This window comes from Galleria mellonella, unplaced genomic scaffold, assembly GCF_026898425.1.
Source record: "Galleria mellonella isolate WM207_F2 unplaced genomic scaffold, CSIRO_AGI_GalMel_v1 utg149, whole genome shotgun sequence".
Classification (NCBI taxonomy): domain Eukaryota; kingdom Metazoa; phylum Arthropoda; class Insecta; order Lepidoptera; family Pyralidae; genus Galleria; species Galleria mellonella.
In genome coordinates this window covers 455,453-480,946 of record NW_026442000.1, presented here as the reverse complement: position 1 = coordinate 480,946, position 25,494 = coordinate 455,453, and the positions used below count along the sequence as shown (strand labels likewise).

General features: G+C 35.4%; 1 protein-coding gene across 1 annotated transcript in view; it reads right to left on the bottom strand.

The window, feature by feature from the left end:
* The window catches only part of LOC113510859 (chondroitin sulfate synthase 1-like), a 79,742-nt gene extending 54,947 nt beyond the window's left edge, over positions 1-24,795 (bottom strand). Inside the window, 1 exon segment of the mRNA XM_031907201.2 lies at positions 23,641-24,795. Coding sequence (XP_031763061.2) covers positions 23,641-24,405 — 765 coding nt within the window. The 5' untranslated portion in view covers positions 24,406-24,795.
* Between the last annotated feature and the right edge of the window lie 699 nt (positions 24,796-25,494).

The window sequence follows — 25,494 nt, the reverse complement described above, 5'->3', positions numbered from 1 at the left end:
GCAGGTCAGTTAGCCCATCGTAACGAATTCAACGATAAATTAGTTATGACGGTTTCTAGGGGGAACCGCGTGAAGGTCGACCTGGTAGGGTATATTGATAGCAAAGGCGACTAACCTCCCCATTACTATTACAAGCCCTGCCCCCCCCCCATATGCCCTATTAGGTCGACCTCCACGTGGTTTTCCCTGGAAACTATCGTGAACAATTTTCTAAATAAGTTTCCAACTGACGGAGTTATGAAATTCACGAACATAAAAAAAAAGAAAAAATACAATCAAATTATAAACCTTCTATTTGAAATGGATTGAAAAAAAAAAAACTATTTTATTATTACTTACTTCAATATGAATACGAATATAAAAATATTACGCATCTTCAAAGTGGTCATTTTAGGACCTTGGCAGAGGATAATCACAAGATAAATATTAGGATACTGTAATCGTCTGTTGCATGCAGTGTATTCTATTACGTCAGCGCATAATAAATATATACATCTATGGTTGGTCGTCTGATTTGGCTAGGTGTTCACAATAGGTACGGCTGCCATCACCTAAATTGCCGACACCGAATAAACACGGCAAAAATCCCGGACATTCGGGCGAAATATGGTTTTTTCCCCGGACACTTCTGAAAAAATATTTGAAATTTTATTTAAAAGTTGTTGTGGATGAATTTGTAACTAAGATTTATTTCAATTGATCGCCTACATATAAAAAAATAATCTATTTCCCCTGACAACAAAAATGTCCGGGTTACAACCAGATTTCAAACCACCTTTTCAAAAACCCTACCGGACTGCCCCCGGACGCCTTTTAAATTAGGATAAATCCGGAGAATTCCGGATAGCAGCCCGGAATTATTAAAATACGCACAGGTAATATTGATACTCCTCCAATATCTATATTGGTTTCTTTTGTATATTGATGGCGGAAAAAAGGTCACCCCTCATTTCGATATCGCCCATACCAACTTAACATCCATATAAACTATCCGAATGATTTTTGTTTTATTTCCTATTATTATATTAAATGCGAAAATTTATCACGATATTTTGTTACTCTTTCACGCAAAGACTTGAATGGAATTTAGTACACGGGTAGATTTTATCCTAAGTTAACACATACTTATTTACTGACTCACGCGGACGGAGTCATAGGATACAGTTAGTGATATGTAATACTAACTTACATATGCATTCTATAATATGTACATAAACTTACATACTGTATTGCGTAATTTAAAAAGTTACTTTTTATACGAAATATACGACATTTAAGGTAAGTGTAGTGTAAATATGACCATGAAATAACTGGATATCTCTAAGTCACAAGAACAATACAAACGATTTTTCAAGCGTTAATGAACTATGCTGACGCCTTATTAAATATCAAGCAAACCATATGCTTAGTGGTAAATTAAGGAAAAAAACTAAAATGTTAATTTCATAAATAATGGGGATTATTTGTCCAACCGAGTCAGTCTAGCTAAGGTCGGAGCTATTTACATAATATGGTAAGCCACAAGGCCGCCGCTCTAAAACTAGACAGGAAATTTTAAACGTACTACACACATATTATTTAAAACACTGCAAACGTAAATCATTGTTCCTTGATACCTAATAAAAAAAACTATGGTCAAATCATTTATTTTTAAATCAATCTTTTAAAGTCTTCATCTCAATGAATTCCTAAAGGCTGAGAGTCGTGACCGCCAGAAATGATCCTCCCAACGAATACTGTACGTACATTGAGTAGTTTCATTCAAATCTGTTCATTAATTTTTGCATAAAAGAATAACAAACACCAATAAAGAAAATCTATCCAACATTACAAATTTTCGCATGTTACGTAAGTTAGTAGAAATCACTTTTAAAAGTCAGTTAAAGAGTTACATAGGCCAGACATTACAATATTATTTATTGCTCGTTATCTAGAGCTGTCAGGGAATATCGACCTTACAGTTAAATGGATTCTACAACTCAAGAATTCACGTAAACCATTTAGTCTGTGTTAAACTTAGTAAACGTCGGGGAAGTGACAAATAGTGAGATAATTGAACGCATGCGTGCGCGCAGCACGTTCGATTGTGAACGCGTGTCGCCACCGCGCGACGCACGCGGGAAACAATTTGGTTCAATGGACGTGATGTAATTTACTCTTGTTTCAGAATATAATGGAAATGTGGTTATAAAATGACGTGTAGTAACCGAAAACTCCCGCTAAAATGACTGTTTATAACACATAAATCAATCCAGTTATTGTAACAGTTAAAATATAAATTTAATAAAATAATTAAAACTGATTCAGAATTTGGAAACATCAAAAATAAATGTTGAATCAAGTTCAATAAATATTACTATAATTCGATTTCGTAACCCGACAATTGTAAATGAAATGAGAGTAAATGAAATAAATGTAATTGAATGAAATTAAATTAAATTAAACGAAATTGAATTAAATTATATGAAATTAAATTAAATTATATTAATATTATTTACAGTGAACGTGGTACATAATGGAATTAAATTAATGATCATAAATAGCTTTCACATTCAGCCTGTTTGACATGCAATATGTATATACATAATTCATAAAAATAATGACAAAATTTTTTACATAAATACTTGAACGTGTAAAACTGGTACAGGTAATGGAAAGGCATTCGGGATACATAAGTAAAAGAATGCCAAATTAATTATAGCTAAAGTTGGTTTATATTTAAAATTGGAATCGTTTACAAAAGTGTAGGTTAGTGTTTACATTCCCGGTTTATGAAGAGACGCTTCGCTATACACTAAGCGTGGCTCTCAAAGTGAGAACATTACTGCTTTTACCGGAAATAGGTTGAGCTTTGAGATATTTAGGAGGGACGCTGTTGCCCATTCCTCGCCTTCATTTAGTCGTCTCTTGTGACATCTAAGAGAAAGAAAGGTGGTGGCCTATTCTACGCCGGAACTACCAGCCATAATAGGGGGAAAGAGATTATTAATAATGCGGACTACATATCCCATTGCTAGCAATCGGGTCGACCTCCACGTGGTCCCCCCTGGAAATCATAGTGCTGAATTCCAGGTGTATTGTTCACGATGGCCCAACTGACCTGTCCTTCCACCCTCACCTATCATCTATTACTGGTGTCCGGCCAGCGTGTACCGTTGGCACGGGTGGGGTTACCATTCCATTATCATCCATTGAAATACACAGCCCTAATATTACAATAGTCAGTAATAGAATAATCAGTGCAAATAATATAAAAGTTTGAGAAGCTCAGCTGAACATCAAACATTGTCGGCGCGCGGAAAGTACACCTTATTCTGGGTCAGACCTCACTGCGTATGCTCATAAACTTGTAAACATAGTTGAGTATTACTCGAGTTATGTGTATTTATTCCGGTAGAAATTGGCGGCCACAAACTATCGCTTCTTAAAATCTTAGGATGTCCATTTGACAGTCAATTGAGTCCATTGGCCGTGTGATCCCAGCATAGAATAGGCCACCCCTTACTTTCCCCTGGATGTCGTTGGAGACGACTAAGGGAAGGCGAGGGATCGGCAGCAACATCCCTCTTAAAACATCTTTAAAGCTTAACTGGGGTTGCTAATCCGCCTGCCAAGCGTGGCAACTACTGGCAAACGCACTCAATGGGAAGGCTTGTGTTCAGTAGCGGACAGTTAAAGACTGATATGATGAGTAGTAAGTAGTAAGAATAGTATTTAAATAATTTGACAAAACGTTAAAAGAATTTTTTTTATACCACTGAGGTGGCAAACAAGCATACGGCCCACCTGATGGTAAGTGGTTACCGTAGCCTGTGTACGCCTGCAATACCAGCGGTATTACGCGTGCGTTGCCGACCCTGAAGAAACCTGGCGATACCGCCTGTGAGCCTGGGATCATCGACAACTCTCATAGCTCGTCGTGGCTTAAAGAAATGTTTTTATAATTTGAAAATAATATTTTAATAATGAATCGTAGAAAAAGGACACTAAAATTGTTTATTGTAATATATTTTTAATATTTGTCATGAAACTGTATCATGTATTTTTTTTTTTTAATAATTTTAATATTGTACGCCCGTAGCGGGTAGATTGTATACCTATCAACCTGTAATTACCACAGTATACATAATAAAGAATTCATTCATTCATTAAATTCATTCGTTCAATTCATTCATTCATTTCATTCATTCATTCATAATAAACATAACTTTTTATTCTATAAATAATCGAATACCGGTTATTAATTTTCGTACTGGCCATTTATAAATGATTAGAATTTAGATAATTAAAAAATAAGATGTTGGCATTGGTAAGTTCATAGAGATGGTGTTTTTTTTTTTTCAGTACCGTTTGCGATTATAAATAATATATGCGCCCTTCGAACCCTCAACACCAATATTTTAAACCGGTTATGTAGACGAAATCGTAGTTAAAAACTAGTACTTAGATATTTATCAGCGATCACCTGACGTGATTATGACGAAGCACAAGTTTTTATCCTTATTTTCGTCTTCACAAGACATATTTATAGACCTCGCAGTAACAGCGTACCTATTTACATTGACACTGCGGGGTCAACGTCCGCCGTAATTAATTTGCAATCAACTGATCTGTGAGTCAGCTGTGCCACAGTAATTATATTCCAGTCGTCTATCCAAGGCTGTCTCGGTTTTGATCCAAATTGTATGTATCTATAGCAGTATTTTAAAAAATAAACTTATAGAGGAGTTTTTACATTATTTTTTTACAAGTCTATTAGGTACGGTGAGCTTCTATTAAGATTCGTGTAGTTTTTTTATAACACCTGGGGCAAATAAGCATGCGGCTAACTTGATGGTAAGTGACTACCGCCGCCCATGACCACCCGCAACACCAACGGCATTGCAGGTGTGCTGCCGGCCTTTTAAAAGGAATTATGTTCTTTTCTTGAAGGTTATGTTGTCGTATCAGTTCGGAAATACTGCTGCTGGAAGTTGTTTCAAAAGAGTGATTGTGCGTGGTAGGAAGTGCCTTAAAAATGTATGGTCGAAAACCGCCACTCGTCTGGATGGTTGGGATGGAACTTTAGTTTGTGGCGGGTTGTACGGTGGTGAATCGACAACGGGTATCAATCCAAATAATTTCCCAGAGCACTCCCCATGATAGATTCGATAAAATATGCACAGAGATGCAACATCTCTACGTTTCTTTTTAAAAGATAACTTTCGAAAACTATTATACAGTGGAATAATAAAAAATATAACGATTCAAAAGAGCTATTCTATAAACCTACTTAAATAAAATTATTTCATTTAGGGAATTATATCAAAAAGGTTTTTTAAAAATAGTATAGTGTATATTAAGGTTTCTTCAGAGTCGACAACGTGCACGTAACACCCCTAGTGTTGCAGGCGTCCATAGGCTACAGTAAACGTTTACCATCAGACGGGCTGTATGCTTGTTTCCTACCTAAAATAATGTAGTATATAAAAACGTAATTTTATTACAAAACAAAATTATTGATACACATTAATCTTATACGTAATAAATCCTACACTATTTCCCACAGTTTCGCATGGCTCGATTTCGTCCTCTCCCGTTCCCGTGGGAATATTCATGGCAATTATAGCTCTAAAGTCAATTTTTTTTATAAGTTCATGAGTTTTATAATTTATTCAGTAGTTTTAGAAATTTTACCCGAAGTTAATGTATATACTTTGTACAAGTAATTTTTTTTTACTCCGGCGCAAAATATCGACAGTCCTACCTAATTAATAAATTTAAAAATGTTCCTTCCGACAAATCGCTGCGATGGGATTACAACTTGCGTGAATTTACTGGGTACAGAGGAATAACACCTGAGTCCTCAGAAATGGCAACGCATGGGGGATATCATGGGCGAAACAGTATACTCTGTTACGTCCATGGTACTGCTCATGTCTATAGGCGACGGTTACCACTTTCCATCAGGTGGGCCGTCAGCTTGTTTGCCATTCTAAGTTTTATAAAAAAAAAAAAAACAACTGACGTCTTTCTCTCCCTCTCTCTGCTATTATTTTTATATCACTCAGGTGGCAAACAAGCATAAGGCCTACCTAATAGTAAGCGGTTACCATAGCCTGTAATACCAGGGGCAATATGCACTCATTGTCGTCTCTGATGAAACCCTTTTATCCTTTTTTGGAAGAACCTATGCTGTAGTCTCTTGCAAAAATCTATTTTTTTATTTCTAGACCATGATTTCCTATGAAACCGCACTGTACGTGCAAGGTTAGGTTCAAGCGTTTGAGGATAAATTCCATGTCGATGGCGAGCGGTGTGATGATAAAAAGTGGCTGTGGGCATCATTTCCAATAGCTTACTGTATTTCTGAGTGCAATAAAAAATACTTTTGTGCATTATGCGTAAAAAATATTAATTCATTCTTGCGCCACCTGCCCACTTGTATCTGTTCTCCTTTAACCAAAGATTGTCTGTAAGAGATTGCCCTAGCGATACGACCGCCTTTTATACCTTTATGTATATATTTTAATCTATACTTTATGCTACTATATTTAATTTTAATTGTTTATATATCATTGTTTATTTTTATGTTTCTGGTGGAATAAATAGTTAAACAAATAAATATATAAATACTTCACATAGATTGAGTCTCTGACATAACTCTGTGTTAAACAACATACTTATCAATAGTGTCCGACCGAACTTTCGGTTTCGGTTTCGGCCAGAAATTCTACTTTCGGCCTTAGTTTCGGTTTCGGCCAAAAATTAGCCGAAACATTGTGTGTGTGTTTGTGTTGTGTGTGTGTCTAACTGAAAGTTGTTTTTTTTAAGTTTACCTACAAGAGTAAGTCATATTTTTAACATGTTTTTACGTATAAATATATATAACATATTTGTTACATACTTTAATTAGTATTTATTATAACCCTTTAACTATTTGTGTATTTGTGTAAAAAATACACTAGATTTCAGTATAGAAGAGAAATCTTAAATATGTTTCAGTAAGTTTCGGTTTCGGCTTTAAAACCTGTTTCGGTCGGACACTACTTATCGTGTACTCTTGTCATCTACAGAACTGAGCACTTATTCATCGCTCACATATGACAAAATGGTATTATTTTGACAAATGATAAAGGAAATAATAAGATAAAATAATAAGTAAGTATTATTACAAGATAAATACTGCATTGCGTGCACGCATTCTCAAATTATCTATACCGACGTACATTATCTCACGGAGTTTAAATATATGAACAAATATAAGAGTCCAATCTTAAATTTCCCACAGATAAATGTCTTAATATAGTTATATATAGGCGTGAATTTACTGGGTACAGAGGAATAACATCTGAGTCCTCAGGAACGGCAACGCATGGGGAGTATCATGGGCGAAACAGTATACTCTGTTATGTCCATGGTACTGCTCATGTCTATAGGCGACGGTAACCACTTTCCATCAGTTGGGCCGTCAGCTTCTTTGCCATTCTAAGTTGTATAAAAAAAAATATGGCTGCTTTTAATTTTATGGTTAAGTAGCTTGCAGAATATAAAATGTATGATGTATATAATTAAAAAAAAAACATCCTTTTTTTTATTTATTAAAGGTATACACAACCGGTTACAATCAATAACATTATAGACATTTATATAAAGACAATAGTTTGAACTAGATTGAGACCCAGACAGGTGTACACACAGCATGGTTAAAGCAGTCGGCAAACAATGTTAAATTATAAAGTTATATAAAGAAAGCATATGAATGTGGTAAATAACAGTGAAGTACATGCAAATAATAAAAATACATAAAGATATGGACATGTCAAAGAGACTTGATGACTGATTGTTAAATGCTTTTGAAGGTGTATTCTTAATGTATTGATCTTAGAAGCGGTTTCGCTTCTCTTCATAAATAAAGCCAGCTTCAGAAAAAAGTCTTTTTGCAAACTTTGTTCAAAAGAATTTTGGCAAACTTTCTTAAATTTGGGTAATTCGTACTCGATTCGTACGATTCGTACTGACATAGCCGGTTATCCGACTATACAGCCACAAGGTTGTATATATATATTAGAGATTAATAAAATGATACCGTTAAATAAATATATTTAATTTAGTACACACATAGTACATATTCTAAATTAATATGTCTTAATTTATTCGGACAAAACTGCTATTTACAGTAATTTTTATTTTAGCTTGCTTAGCAACAACACCGCCTTTTTTATCACTTCTCATTAAAATTAACTGTATTTACTGTAATTTTAATCTATAAATGGTGCAATAAAGTGTAAAATATTTTTTTTTCGTCGTTTGACTTCAAAAAGGAGATTTCAATTCAGTTCTTTTTTTTTTGTTTGTTACCTCGTAACTCCATCAGTTCTTACGGATTTAAAAAAAAATACTTTCTCATCTGAAAGGTTTTTTTTCATACAACTTAGAATGGCAAACAAGCTGACGCCCCACCTGATGGAAAGTGGAAGGTATACTTACTGATTGGTCTCATTGAAATTTTATCAAAATCGGTTCAGTAATTTAATTTTTAGAAGAACATAACTGGTTTTGTCACAACTGAAACCGACTTTTTTTTTGGGGACACAATCTTTAATCTTAATATATAAAAATGTTTCCCTGAATGTGTTGCTAAGCGCAAATCTCGAGAACGGCTGAACCGATTACACTAATTCTTTTGTTTCAATATTCCTTGGATTATTAGAATGGTTCTTACGGAGAGAAAAATTTTAAAAATTGTCTGAAAAAGTTTGAAAACAACACTTCCATACAAACGTTTCGTAAATATACTTAAAAGTCAATTTGAACTCTAACCATACCATTCAAATGTTAGTGGAGAGTTTTCAGGAAGGCAAAACAATTGAGTAACGTTAGTACCTACCCGGCGTCCCGAATAGCAGAATAAGTATTAAAAAAAAAACAAAAAAATTAAAGACAAGAAGACTGTCAGGCGGTACGAAGTTCGCCGGGTCAGCTAGTTATTTATAAAAGATACACCAACAATATGTTCACAATAATTAAACAGACTACGTACAATGTATACGTCATATTCAAGCAAAGCCAACGTATCACAACTAGCGGATAATAACCTACAAAGAAAACAAAGTGTACAGCCAACTAACTACCTGCACGCTATCTATGCAATAGTTTATCATTTCTATGTAAACAATTTACACCTTAATATACGCGCATGTGTCGGCAAACGTGCAAAATACCTAAACACTTCAAACATGACACATATAAATGTATATGTTGTAATAAAAATACGATTTCTATTATCATACAATTTATAAGTAATCCTTCTATATTTTTTTATGGGTGAAAATGGTATGGTAACCCCGCCTGTGCTAACGGGGTACGCTGGCGGAGCACCAGTGGAGGGTGATAGATGAGAATGAAAACAGGCCAGTTAGCCCATCATGATGAATTCATCAGTGACAGTTTCCAGGGAGAACCGCGAGGAAGTCGACCTGGTTGGGTATATTGCTAGCAATGGATTTTTCAATCTCCATTACTAACAATCCCTTTCCCCCCGCAAGCGGGGTGTTACCATACCATTTTCACCCATCAAGGTTAAGGTATCCCATTTGGTTTTCTAGATCCTTAATAAAAATTTTGAAAGAGAAAGGGAAACTTAGGAAACGTTCTAAGATTTACAAAAATGAAAGAGATGAGATTGAAATAAGGTTACTCAATAAGAGAGCACAAGTGTTGATGCGAAAATGTTATGGTTTGTATATTCGAAAGATGGAGGATAACATAGCATCTAACCCTAAACAATTTTGGTCATTTGTACATTCAAAGCGAAGCAATGCATCATCTTTGCCTTCTGAAATGAGATTAGATGACATATGTATGTCTTCGGGTAATGATATTTGTGATCCCTTTGCGTCATATTTTTCATCTGTTTTCTCATCATATGATTCTTCCACTCATATAAATAATTCCTTTAATCCAACAAACAATTCAGAATCACTATGTACGTTTCCTCAGAGCATCCTAAGCACTCTTACATTCACAGAAAGAGATGTTATGAATGTTATTAGAAAAATTAATAGCAACAAGGGTTGTGGTCCGGATGGTATACCTCCACTTTTCATTAAAAAATGTGCCTTGAATCTGGTGAAGCCTCTTGCTGTTATATTTAATATCTCAATTAAAACAGGTAGGTATCCAAAACAGTGGAAGGTTGCAAACGTAATTCCAATCCTTAAAAAAGGCAATCCCTCTGATATAAAAAATTATCGTCCAATCTCAATTCTGTCTGCATTTTCTAAAGTTTTTGAATCTTTAATTTATCCTGCTTTAACACGTCATCTACAAGTAATAATTTCGTTTAATCAGCATGGTTTTTGTAATAAAAAATCAACAATAAGCAATTTAGTAACCTATATGAATGATATATGCAAAGAAATAGATTCTAAAAAGCAAATAGATGCACTATATACCGATTTTAGTAAGGCATTTGATATGGTTAATCATGTTATTTTGGTAAACTATCAATGTGTGGTGTGCATGGATTTTTACTTCGTTGGTTTGAGTCCTACATAGACAGTAGAGAGTTGAGAGTCGTAGTCAAAGGTTTTACATCTCTTCCTTACAAATCCGTATCAGGAGTACCCCAAGGATCACATTTGGGTCCGATTTTGTTCCTGGTCTTTGTAAATGACATCGTCGAGGTTATAAAATATAGTAAATTCTCCCTTTTCGCCGATGATCTTAAATTATATAAGTCCATATCAGTGTCAGAGGCCTCTGATCTTTTACAACAAGACCTTCAATCGGTACAAGAGTGGTGTGATGCTAATAGGATGGTTCTAAATTTTTCTAAATGTTACCATATAAAATTTACTCGAAATGTTAATATAATACCCACAAAATATAAATTATTGAATGAGTGCATTGAGGAGGTGGCTAATGTAAGAGACTTGGGAGTGATACTGGATTCAAAACTATCACTTAATGGACATATTGATAATATAGTTAAGAAAGCCAATAAAATGCTCGGATTTCTTAAACGAACTTGTAAAGAATTTAGAGGTGTTAGGCCATTAAAAATACTCTATAACGCATACGTCCGAAGTACACTTGAATATGCTTCTCTGATATGGAATCCCCAATATCAATGTCATATCGATCGTATTGAGAGAGTGCAAAGAAGTTTCACACGTTACTTGGCTTACAAAGATAAATTATGTCCAATAACTGCATCTTATACTGATCGTCTGGAATTCTTCGGGATGAAGTCACTGAGTCAGCGTAGAAAGATTATAGATCTTATAATGTTGTTCAAGATTTTAAATGGCCTTATTTTGATACCTGATGTTGTTAAGGATATACGCTTGATAGTACCACGTAATTTCAATATTAGATCTGCTAAAATAGTTAACACATTTTCAACATACGCTTGTCGTACTAACTTAGGATCCAATTCTCCCCTCAACAGAATGTTATCATCGTATAATAAAGCCGTAAACGTTGACCATGATATCGACATCTTTGGTAATTCTTTAGTGCAGTATACTAGGCTTATTAATAATATGGATTGGTAGTTAGGTCTTTTCTAGTTGTATAATTGTTAGTTAGTATACATTGACGCTTATCTGTGAGAGCTGTATACGCCTTTAATTGATATGTTCATATGACCTTAAGCTTGGTAGTGAGGAGTAAGATTTTTTTGTTCAAACTTAGATTTAAGCATTTTGTAATAGTAGTTTTTCTCTTTTACTTACTAATAACATTGTATATTGTCTACTTAATTATTGTGAGCATATTGTTGGTGTGGTTTTTATAAATAAATAAATCAAAAAAAATTTCCATTCCAATCTTCAGGAAATAATAACGAATCAGAGTTGACTCTATTGGCTGGGGAGAAGGGATTATTAGTAATATGGACTACCATCCCATTACTAACAATATAATCTATCAGGTCGACCTCCCCGTGGTCCCCCTAGAAACCATCGTGCTGAATTCCAGGTGCATACATCACGATGCGCTAACTGACCTGCCCTTTCATTCTCACCTATCATCCCTCACTGGTGCCCCGCCAGCGTATATTGTCAGCCCAAACGGAGTTACCAATCCACTATTATCCAATAAAAAAAAATAACCTATTGCCTATATATATTAATATAAATAGATAATTTATTACGCAATAAACTTGAAGGAGTATATAAAAACGTGTAGAATTCTAAATGGCAGCCATACAAGGTTATTATTTTGATAAATTGAATTGTTTACATTCTAAAGTGCCAAATATCCGTTGAATTCTAAAATTATTCACATTTGCAATACGCGTATTTGGTATTTTTTTATATAAACAATGCGTAAAATGACCTTAGAAAAATATTGTCGCCTACATACGAAGCTTAGATTATTTAGATAGAGCATCCAGCCTCTAAAACGAGTCAAGTTTTTGTTAGCTAATTGTCAAATTATTATTCAAGTTATAAAAGAATCACTCATAATTATTTATCACGCAAAATTATATGAAAAAGTTGACTCGTTTTTCTCGAAGCATTTCTATGGAGACGCTCTATCTATATAATCTAAGGTACGAAGATTTCTTATTTGTTTTTTATCTTTATGACTCTAGTCCCACATATGTTTCTTATTAGGTTAAAGACCTAATAGCGTGTATGGAATTAGGAGGAAAGGGATTGTTAGTAATAAGGACTAATTGCTAGCAATATACCCTAGCAATACGACCTCCACGCGGTTCCCCCTGCAAACGATCGTGATTTTTTTTTGATGGGTGAAAATGGTATGGTAACCCCGCCTGCGCTAACGGGATACGCTGGCGAAGCACCAGTGAAGGGTGATAGATGAGAATGAAAACAGGCCAGTTAGCCCATCATGATGAATTCATCAGGAATTAACCAAGACAGTTTTCAGGGAGAACCGCGAGGAAGTCGACCTGGTTGGGTATATTGCTAGCAATGGGACTCTCAGTCTCCATTACTAACAATCCCTTTCCCCCCAACCATCGTGATTAACTCTTGTCGAATTCTTTACGATGGGCCAACTGACCTGCCTGCATCCTCATCTATCACTGGGGCCCCACAAGCGTTCACCGATAGCGTAGGCAGGATTACTATTCCATTCCCTTTGCTATGGGCGGAGCCATATTATATTTTAAAAGTCTTTTGTCGCTCTCAATAAAGCCTCAATCCAAACCGTAACTCAGACAAAAACTATTGTTGTGATCGCAAATTTGCAAAAAAAAACTGGCTAGCATTAAATTGCCTGAGCATTGAACCGTAACAAACTTCGACATCTGTCTCAAAGGTGAAAATGCTTTTAAGCTACTTAGGTTGAATCTAGCCCTGATTTACAAGTGAATACCAAATTTTCAAACCATTAATAAATTATAGAAACAATTCAATTTACAAGAACATCTCAAGAAGAATTAATCTTTAGCATCAATTGTCTGTCATTTCCACTTACTATGACCTTCTGAGACCAAGATCCCATCAAAAATAGATGCAACCATGATACACAATAAAGAGAAGCATACTTTTTTTACATTCACTTCCGCACTCTATAAATCGTTACCTGTCGGCAAACAAATGTTGTCTGTGGAAAAAACACAATAGTCTACGCTCCCTTTATGCACGCACCATGCGAATGCCCGGGCTGCGCCCGCGCATATCTGTTAAAAAACCACTCTCAGTTACGGGACCGGTTTGCGCGGATCTTTGCACTGAACTGGATTTGTCGATGAACCGTGATAAACATTTTGATCTCATTTTTACCCGACGATTTGTTACTATTTATATATGTATGTATTTGTGTATGATTGTAATTTATACAATAAATTTTTGTTCGTATATAGATTTTGTCGTATGGTCCCGGCATAGATTGAGCCACTCCTTCCTTTCCCATAGATGTCGTAAGACGTGACTAAGGGAACTTAATAGTCGAGGGAGAGACAACAGCTGATGTTTTAATCATCACCAAAGCCCAAGATTGCCAAGTATAACAACTATTGGCAAAACTCCCTTTATGGGGGAGGCCTATGTTCAGCAGTGGACAGTTTACGCAGAATATGATGACGATGATGAAATAAATGTTAAATTAATCTTCTATTTCATTAATTAACGTAATTATATTTATAAATTAATATAACGTAGTATATTTATTAATTTTGTAATAGTCTTATACTACTATTTTAAAAACAGTACGAACCTCTAAGAGGTTCCGTACCATAAAAGTACAAATGAACCCTAATGCTACGACTTTGTGAGTCCGTCCGTTCATTTGTCACAGCGATGTACTCGTATCTTAGCAACTAGTAATACTGTCGTTTTGAGAATAATTTTACATATTGTTAGCCTTCTTTGAAAAAATATTTTTATTTTCTTTACAAGAAGGTATATTATATTATAGGAAAGCAGGAAAGCAGTTAATTTGAATAGCTAAATCTTATGTGATGCAATCATCTATTGAATTTAAAAAACTATACCAATGTCGAATACCTCAGGAGTTTGTTATGCCGTATTATTGTTTATTTGCTAATTAGCACGCTGTGTTTCCTTTAAAATGATTGTACACTAAGTATAAATAGACGGTAATTTTAATATTAAATCTTATCAGTGTAACAATTGCTGGGAGACCAAATAGAGATTAAATAAAACTATATTCAAATTGTTTATATTTAATTGTATATATCTATAACTCCAAGCGTAGTAGCATATTAATTAAAACTTATTTTTATTTATTATTATGTTGCATAATTGTTTACTCATGATCGAAAATGTAAGTTAAAATCATTCCCCCTCACCTCCGAAGTTTGTGAAGGGAAAATTCTAAAATAGTTAAAGTTTAAAAAGGTACATGTGAATCATCATCATCATATCACCCTTTAATTGTTCACTGCTGAACATAAGCTCACCCCCCATGGTGGGGGTTGCCAGTAGTTGCCACGCTTGTCAGGCTGGCTTACAACCGCAGTCAAGCTTTAGAAATGTTTTAAGAGGGACGCTGCTGCCCATTCCTCACCCTCCCTAAATCGTCTCTTACGACACCCACAGGAGAGGAAGGGTTGGCCTATTCTATGTCAGGACCACACGGCCGAGATGTGAATATTACAGGAATAATAAACAAATTTTCTAACTAGCAACGTTTTTTTTTTAAACAAAAAGTTTTTCAACTTATCAGGTTTGTAGGTACCATCTGCCTGAACTCTCGTCTCGTAAATACATTTAAATATGTAAAAAAAAAAAAGTGCAAATTTTTAAAGTTAACTTTCGCTTGAACTATTATGAAATGAACACAGTAACGACCAGTAACTGTTATCATTATCCACCTAATAAACTAGTTATCAAAATCACTAAAAAAAAGTGAAACCATAAAAGTGACGCTTTTGCCGTTTGCATAACGATAGTGTTAATAAACTAATGAGATATATTTCCCTAATTAAATTCCATTATAAATTGATTAACATAAAAACTATAATTATATATAAGTCATTAATAAACTAAAGCAATTAAAAAAAAACAGTCCAAGAGCATATCAGATAAATAATCAGCGGGTCTACCATGAAATTCCGAAATTTCGGACTCAATTTCGAGTTTTTGTTTATACCAAAATCGGACCAATAAATGGAGTTTAACATTTCGTTCGTCATACATCCCTATCATAAAAGTCCAAAAGAACAATTTAGTTTAACATTTTTAATATTTCCAAACGGCATTTATAATGTAATTTTTACATCAAATTTGTGTTTCGTTCGGCTCCGAAATTTCGGAAAACATTTCATGGTAGGCCATCAGTAGCGTTCCGTAGCTATGAAATAAATATTATAATTTTTATTTAACTTATTTCCCCATATTATAATAGCAATGCACTAAAATAATTTTGGATTGTACGTCTTATTATTTTCTATAAACGCTTGTAGTATATAATGGCGGGAGAAACGACGAGACGAAATAAGGGGTCAACTATGGAATGAATTTCCGAATTTTCGGATTCAATTTAGTATTATGTTCATGCCAAAATCGATCCAGTAAATGGAGCTCAATACTTCATTCATCATAAATCCTACCATAAAAGTCCAAAGGAATAATATTTTAACATTTTTAAACGGTAATTTTACCATCAAATTTGTGTTTTGTACGGCCCAGAAATTTCGGAAAGTATTTCATAGTAGATCTTCAAGTCAGGTGACCGTGGCGATCCCGTCATGGCATCTCTTAGGAATTGACCGCAATTGTTTTCTAGATGCACTGGACACGAGGACATGTAGTATATGGGATGGTTCTCCACCCCATATAAGTATATAAGCTATTTTTTGTATCAAACAGTAAATATAACTAATTAAGACGAGAGTATTCATCATCTAAATCTAAAGTGTACCAGTTTACAACCATCAACGAGTGGGGTTCACTCTCCGCCAACCTTCCACATTGTACACGGAATAACACCAACGGAATCCACAAAGTCGCGGATATAAGCTAGTAAGATTCTAAATGCATCAAGTTTTATATTTGCGTACTTACTACGTTTGATATATATATATATATATATATATATATATATATATATATATATATATATATTTAAAAGGCTTACCTTGTCTTGATAATTTGTCATCATATATCAAATTTCGTGACTTGAAAACCGAAATGCACGTGCATGCACTTTAATGGACTATAATTAGCCTTTCATTATTGCCTTAAAAGTACGAAACCACTCACGAAATAAATCTACACATTTATAAACGTCGAATCTTATCGTATTTACTTATTTAAAAAGGAGTTTTCAATTTGGTTATATATTATATATGTATATACATATGTCCAAAAACTGAAGCGTTTATGTTTTTAGGTTTTATATATGTTTGTGGGATTCGACCGATGTCCAAAAAAGGAGGTTCTTTTCCTTTTTTTTTTAATAGATGAAAATGGTATGGTAACCCCGCCTGCGCTAACGGGATACGCTGGCGGAGCACCAGTGAACAGTCATAGATGAGAATGAAAACAGGCCAGTTAGCCCATCATGATGAATTCATCAGGAATTAACCATGATAGTTTCCAGTGAGAACTGTGAGGAGGTCGTCCTGTTGGGTATATTGCTGGCAACGGGATTCTCAGTCTCCATTACTAACAATCCCTTTCCCCCCAAGTATAGGTACTGTCTTTACTTTTAAAATATAGGTATATTATTTCTACAATTCTCGCATCATCAATTAGAAGAGAAATATTGTAAGGAATTCATAAAATTTACAAATTTTTCATTTCATTTAAATATAATGGAGAAAAATAAATATTTTTATACTTCTTATTTCATTCGAACAATTCTTATTTATTTCACTTAATTTTTTTTTAAACGTATGCTATTTAAGCTACCATAATTGATTATGTATTGACTGTAATTCAGCTGTACGTTTTCCAAAAAATAAATAAATAAATAAAACGTAAATTCTCTTTTTTTGTGGGTTACATGATGAATTCATCAGGAATTAACCATGTGAAAATCGATATCGAAATTCGACAAATTTTAAACCAAAATACCAATACCTAGATACCACTAGAAATATTAATATTTTATCAAAGCTATCACATAACGGTAAAGTGATATTCACCTTGACTTCAATAAAACGCATGTCAGCTATATATAATATATCTTTATGATAATAATGTAATGTAAATATTAGTTTATCGTGCACGTTACGCAAAATAATAATGTTACACAACAACATAACACTTCCTTTATATATTTAATTATGCATCTTAACTTTGATCTTTGGTCGATATCGTAAGATAATGGCGACATCTGCATAGTCTATTAATAAATGTAATAAACTATTATTTGTCGGTGTCAAACAATTATTTTTTATGCAACTTAGAATGGCAAACAAACTGACGGTCCACCTGATGGAAAGTGGTAACCGTCGCCTATAGATATGAGCAGTACCACGGACATGCGTTGCCATTTCTGAGGACTCAGCTGTTATTTCTCTGTACCCAGTAAATTCACGCAATATCCCACCCTTCAAACCGATATACAGCCATGCAACACGACTGCTTCACGGTAGAAACACGAATGGGACAGAGGTACCCAAGCAATCGACTTTTGTACAAAGTCTCCCTCTAGCCGTGGGCATATATATTGTATATTATTTACATTAATATTACAATATGAAGTTTAAATATGGCAATTTCAAATTCCCCTAGAAGTATTCGTGTAAAATAATGTAAGACAAGCGAGTGATCTTTTTTTATACACCAGAGGCATTGCAGGTGTGCTGTCGGCCTTTTAAAAAATAATGTACTCTTGAAGGTTACAATGTCGTATCGGTTCGGAAATAATATTGCTGGAAATTGATTCCAAAGCGTGGTTGTGCGTGGAAGAAAGTGCCTTAAAAAACGCACGGTGGATAACCTGTTTATGCAATTTTAAATTGTTATACTTGACAGCCAAAAATAAGAACAATAATACAGTTTTTCGAGTACCACAGCATCTTAGGTATTAAATTTGTCGAGCAATGCGCCAACTTAAAAGTAAGTACAGTCAAATGGAAGAAATATAAAGTAATATTATAAAAGGGAAAGGTTCGATTTTTGTTTGCAATGAATAAACTCAAAAAATACTCAACAGTTTTAAAAAAATCTTTCAACTGTTAAAAGCTGCATTGTCAGCGAATAACATTGGTTATATTAATATGTTTAATTGAAATACATAGAGATACATACATTCCTACAACAATTGCAATAATATAGCTACCTACTTGTGCGAAGCCGGGACGGCTCACTAGTTTAAATAAATTATGTGCTTTAAATACGTTTTAATTACGAGAGTGCTATTATAGCAGGCGTAGCCAACCGGTCGGTCGCTACTAAGTCCAATCGATAGTGACAAGGCAAAAAAATATATTGCTAATATCTTGCTAATCTATCCAAGATACTCAGACGCAATGCTCGCACTAATATAAATAAGTAGTTACTAAGAATAATTTTCAATTTTATTTTTATCTCTGAATCAAATTAAAAATGCTACATAATTGTGTACTGAACTATGTTGTTTCATTTGAGATTTCAAAAAGTATGTAAATGGTTTCATACTTTTTGAAATCTCAAAATACTGTTTACCCTGTGCGTTTCGTCAGTAAACAGTAGATCTTGGGTCTAGTCAAGTCGGCCACCGTTGCTATATAGTATATGACTGTACTATACTATAAAATAAACATAGTGGCTATAAACTGTCAAAAATGAAGGAAGTCAGACTTACTTTCAGTGACTTTATTACTTCCATTTGTCACGCCAATTATTTTACTCAACGTTACAATGTATTAAATGTTACAAAATAACCATTATAACATAATATGACCACGCTCACTTGATAAAGTTAATTGTATGAATAGCTTTTATTGTGTGCTTACAAAACAGCAAAGTAGGGCAGCACAGTATAGTGAATAAATGAAAAACTAAACATATAATTCACATCTTTGTTAACATCGAGTATGAACCTTTATCTGGCCTATTCAAGGGTCACATTTAGAGTTCACTGCGGCTATAAAATACCTAATAGGCAACACCTCAAATCTGACGCCAATTTCGTCAATCACTGCAACTAGCCAACCAAATTGTTTCGCTACCCAAGCTATTTCGGGACCAATTCTAGCCCATTTTCTTCATATCTGAGGGCCTAACATGAAATGTTTTCCGAAATTTCGCCCCCGAACGAAATACAAATATGATAACATCATATTTGTAAATTACATAATACATACAGTTTAAAGACGTTAAAATATCATTCCTTTGGATTTTTATGGTAGGATTTATGACAAACGGAATGTTAAGCTCGATTTCCGTATGAACAAAAACACGAAATTGAGTCCGAAAATTCGGAATTTCCTTTCATGGTAGACCCCCTGATCCTATCTCTTTTCGTTTAACCCCTAAACAGAATATAAATATAATTTGAAATTAAGTTTCGTCGTAATGTAGAGAAAAAGTTTACATTTACCAACAATGTCTTATATGTTCAAGGTGCAAATGCTCTGTTAAGTTCAAGACATTATGGCAGCATGGCACTGAGTCTAATGGTATTAATTACATACATAAATTAAATATAGTACTTTCAATATTAAATTGCGTAGGTAACGTGTAAAATGTATACATATTTTATATGATAATATTTATATAATAGTGCGCCACCTACTCTTTGTCTTTTTCTCAATGTCCTCTAACCAAAGGTTGTCTGGAAGAGATTGCTTAGCGATAAGGCCGCCTTTTGTATCACTTCTCATTAATATTTACTGTATTTGTTATTTCTCTTTTTACTTGGTGCAATAAAGTGTAAATAAATAAATAAATAAATTACTTTCATAAATCTATTTTAGCTATTGAACTGTTGTCTCTTTCTTTTTATTTAAATTTCCAACTTGAAAGAAAGTGACAAAACAGTGATAACACTGTTTTGTTCTATTGTTTAACTATTAAGTTAATATAGTTTTATAGAAGGTTTTAGTTTTTATGAATAGGTTTTTATTTAATGAATGATAATGAAATAGTAACTCCATCTACGCTAACGGTATACGCTGCCAGGGATGAGGGGTGATAGGTGAGAATAAAAAGGCAGGTTAGTTAGCCCATTGTAATGAATATACTTGAAATGAAGCACGACGGTTTCCAAGGGGGACCACGTGGAGGTCGACCTGATAGGGGTCATTGCTAGCAATATTTTCGCCCTTCACGTTTAGGGGATGATTTCTATTAGATAGATATATCTGCATGAAATTAATCTAACATGATAGCATGCCTGAAGGTACGTTAACCATTCGCAAAGTGAACGTAAGTAATTGACATCGTTTGCATTTAAACTTTACACGTAGGTAGATACCAGTCGGTACCGTTAAGTAAGAAACGGTTAAAAGTCAATAAGAAATGCAAATTCCTTTTATACAAGACACACAGCATTTCATAAAACTGTTAAATGTTTGATGACCTCTGTGAAGCCGTAACTGTCTCGATCTTTACATTTTTTACAATAGATATTTCACGGTCCAATTTTTTATCGAACTGCCCGTCCTAATTTCTTAACCTTTCGATATTATCTGATAAACATTCTCGTGCCTGCAGCGCCTCTAGCGGATTTATTCGGCAATGAACGTGTCATGTTTATTTCTAATAACACAATGTTACTAATATAACTTACTAATCTTATAACTAGACGATATTTGTATATAGTTAGACGTTTTTCAAAGCACTTTTTTCCACGCACAACCATTTTTTGGAATCAACTTCCAGCAGCAGTATTTCCGAACCGATACGACAACATAACCTTCAAGAAAAGAGTATATTCCTTTTTAAAAGGCCGGCAGCACACCTACAATGCCGCTGGTGTTGTGGGTGATCATGGGCGGCGATAGTCACTTATCATCAGATGAGCCGCAAGCTCGTTTGCCCGCTGTGTTGTAAAAAAAAATATGGAAGATATTTAAGATAAATTAACAATCGGAAGTCTACATAAGACGAATATATGCCAAAAAAAATAATATTTAAAAATTGTGTCTGTCAATATGTTTGTTCAAGCGTCACGCAAAAATTGTCACACCAAATTGGACAAGGTTTTCACAGTTATATTACGGAAGGTCTAACTTAAAAATTGGCGTGTGTTTTATCTTGATACGTCATTTAAAAATAGTCCATTTCATTGGACTTATTTCTGATATCTATGCGTACAGAGTAGCGTGCGAAAATTTTGAAAAAATATTTAAAAAAAAACAATATAGAATAAGTTTATGATATTTTAAAATACTATCGGATATCAAATTATTAAAAACCAAAATCAATAATATCTCCAAATGAACATGGACACTACCATTTTCCATCAGGTGGACCGTCAGCTTGTTTGCCATTCTAAGTTGTATAAAAAAAAAACATGGACAAAATTGGCACATGAATTGACACTGAATACATTATTTAGAAATGTATCCCAAATACGATACAACCAAAAAGAAAAGATAAATTCTTAATATATCTAAGTAAAAATAATTTGTCCATGTAACGTAGGAAAGGAGACATGTAAATTAAAAAAAAAAAGCTAAAACTATAAATAGCAGTTAGGAGATACCTAATAGTGATTAATCGACTGCAGTGCGGCGCTAAGGGTGAGACATCTGGTATAAAGCCAGGCAATTAAAAGATTTTTTGTAATAATTACCATAGGGAGACTTTGTACAAAAATCGATTGCTTGAGTACCTCTGTCCCATTCGTGTTTCAACCGTGAAGCAGTTGTGCTTGCATGGCTGTGTTTCGGTTTGAAGGGATATGGCATGAATTTACTGGGTACAGAGGAATAACACCTGAGTCCTCAGGAATGGCAACGCATGGGGGTTATCATGGGCGAAACAGTATACTCTGTTATGTCCATGGTACTGCTTATGTCTATAAGTGAGAGGTAGTTATAATTTATATAAAAAGGTGGCTAGGATATATGACATAATCAGCGTCCGATAAAAATAGGAACAAACCGGGAATATGGTCAGAACAACAAAAATTTAGGGCGGCTATTTGACAGCGACTTACTGTTATAAAGGGAGGCAATTATTTTTGCCTTATGCGGCTAAATTATTCGATAGGTCACTGATGGTGTTAAATCTGAACCATCCTTATTTCTAGCATGCCCACTCCACCATACTGTTTCTGAAATTATCTTCCATGTTTTCGTTATCATTATAGGATTTATTACCTATGGATTATTAAGGTATTGTTACCTACATAACAATACCTTGACAATCCATTAACTACCATGGTTAAGCAGTTTCTAACACAGATTTTCTTTAGATGTAAAATATGTAATAGTTTAACGTACTAACTCACCTTACGATGATTGCGGATTCAATTCCCGCAGTATACAAACATTTGTATATATTATACACTTGAATATTTAGAAAAAAAAAAATTAATATACTATAGAATTAAGATTACGTCTTACGGATTATGTGATAGATAATCCATGTTATTCCGAATAGATTCAAGTGATTGACAAATCAATAAACACCTTTTACTAATACCTATGTATATATGGGGGAAACGGATTGTTAGCAATGGAGTTTGACAGCCCCATTGCTAGCAATATGCCTTATTAGGTCGACCTTCACGTGGTTCCCCCTGGAAACCATCGTGAACAATTCTTTTTGAATTCGTCACTATGGGCTAACTGACCTACTTCATCCTCACCTATCATCCTTCACCGGTGCCCCGCCGGTATATACCGACAGCGCGGGTGGGGTTACCATTCCATTATCATCCATTAAAAAAAACCTATGTACCTATATTACTACATACTAGCTATTTATACCTACAAATACTCCCTACCTAATATTTTTATGACAGATGAGTGCCTAGCACAATAGTATTGATTATCAACTTTGTACAAACTATTGCCCATTGTAAATCAAAACAATGATCATGAATCGTAAACCGAATGCATCATAAAATAACATTTGGATTTTTGTAACTATTACGATACGGCACGTAGGTAGAAGCGAGTACATAATGTCACTATTAGAATACAATATCTCACAAGCGTGTTTCGAATTATCATCACAGAATAACTGTTAAACGACTAACATTATTTAAAAGAAAAATTGCATTGAGATTGAACAAGTAAATGGCCAATTTATTTTCACAATAGTTACTTACGTCATAACTCCAGGTGCAGGAAACACCGGCGAATTTGGCAACACAGCGACCCAACTCGACGTCCTCGTGAGTCGTGTACAGATGCTTCAGACAGTACTTCACGTGGGGTGCCACCCTCCGCAGAGTCTCCCTGGAGAACAGCACTCCGGGACCGCCCATGCAGAAGTTCTCATTATAATCTAAAGCTAGAGCGTCCCGCTCGGCGTTCGTACCTCTGCCAGCTTGCCCTATGAACTGTGGCTTCCGACTGTCCACAGAACGCAAAAACTCCCCTAACTTATCACCCCTAACGTAAACATCGTCGTCGGCACGCATGAACCACTCAAATTTTTCGCCGTATTTCTCATACATGTACAACAACATAAGGAATGACTTCTTCTGCGGCGGGTAGCTATCGTCCACACCCCGCAATGGAACTAAAGGTAAACCCGGAGCCCGTGACACCTCCGAGCTAAAGAACGCGATACGTCCAGGCAAATCTTGACTCCACGTCTCGTAAACTGCTTTGGCTCTCGTATCCAAATACTGTTCGGCCGTCATAACACCGACAAACACTAAAGTCCTGTTAGAATTTTGCACTGTCTCTTCCGGCCCGAGGCCTATCAAGGCGAGTGGATCGGGGGCGACGTACACTTTCGCAGACTGCGGGCAGGCTTCTATCGTAGTCCTAGAGGACGATCGCAAGCACAGCTTAAGGAACATGCCGACTATGACGCCGGCGACGACGCCCGCGGCCAGATGCATCCACTTGCTCCTACGGGGCATCGTGACAACACTGCGGACTCAACGAAGGCAGCCACAGTTACCCGGCGTCCACATGTGCGCATTCCAGGAATATCCTTTTTATCCCTTTTTTGTAGCGGCCGGGAGGGGTAGACATTAGCGGGCGCCTTTTTTGTTCGCTCCTCGCTCCCATCGACGGGAGCGATCACATGGCCGTCGGCAAACTGTCGAGTAACACGCGTAAAAGTGAACCGTATCGCGCTATCACCACTCTGTATATTGGATTTGCAGATGTTATCGACGCAGTGAGCGCGGCCAGGCGCGATACGTATCGAAATGCGAGTTCATATTACGAACACCGCGCGGATAGAGCCGAACGCACAAACAGTTCGACTCGTGCGCCGGCCGTGGACATACTGGCGTGGCGGAACACGGTCCCACGGCCGCCTCAAAACAAAACTCAAGCAGCGGTACAATAATTTCTAGTGTCCGCAACACCGTTCTTGCTCGTTTCTCTTTCGTGCCCGCCCGCTTGTATATGTCTGTCTTCGTCGCATCACGAATGTGGGCCGGATCGAATGAACTTGCCCCATTCATCGCGACCGTCTGGCCAGCAGTCGGCGATGACAATAGACAATGCCGGTGGTCACCCATTGTCTGCCGGGTCAGCGGCTCGCGGAAATACAATTTTATGACCCATTTTGCAATAGGTTAGTTCTGGAACTACGCGATTTACGTCTCGAAGCAGAGTTCCTTTGCCTGTCGCTGCAAACTTGCCAGACGGGTTACCTATCTCTGCTATTTATATATTTATTTAGCTACGTCACATATCGTGCATTACGTAGCCTTGCCCACGAAATATTTTTATTTTTCCTTAAATAAAAACCCTTACCATGGGAAATTCGGGAAATATTACGCTATACAAAAAAACCTGTGCCGAAAAGTTCTGCGGTCCCGAAAGACCAAATTTCATTAAAATATATACAAATAGACGTCCAAGTGATTGAGTATTTTTGAAGTCATTTAAAACTGCTCAATAGTATTTCGTGTAGCCTTCACACCAACACAATAATTTGTATGCAGCTGTTGCAATTTGTTGTTCCGCCTCACATAAATTAATTATTATGATTC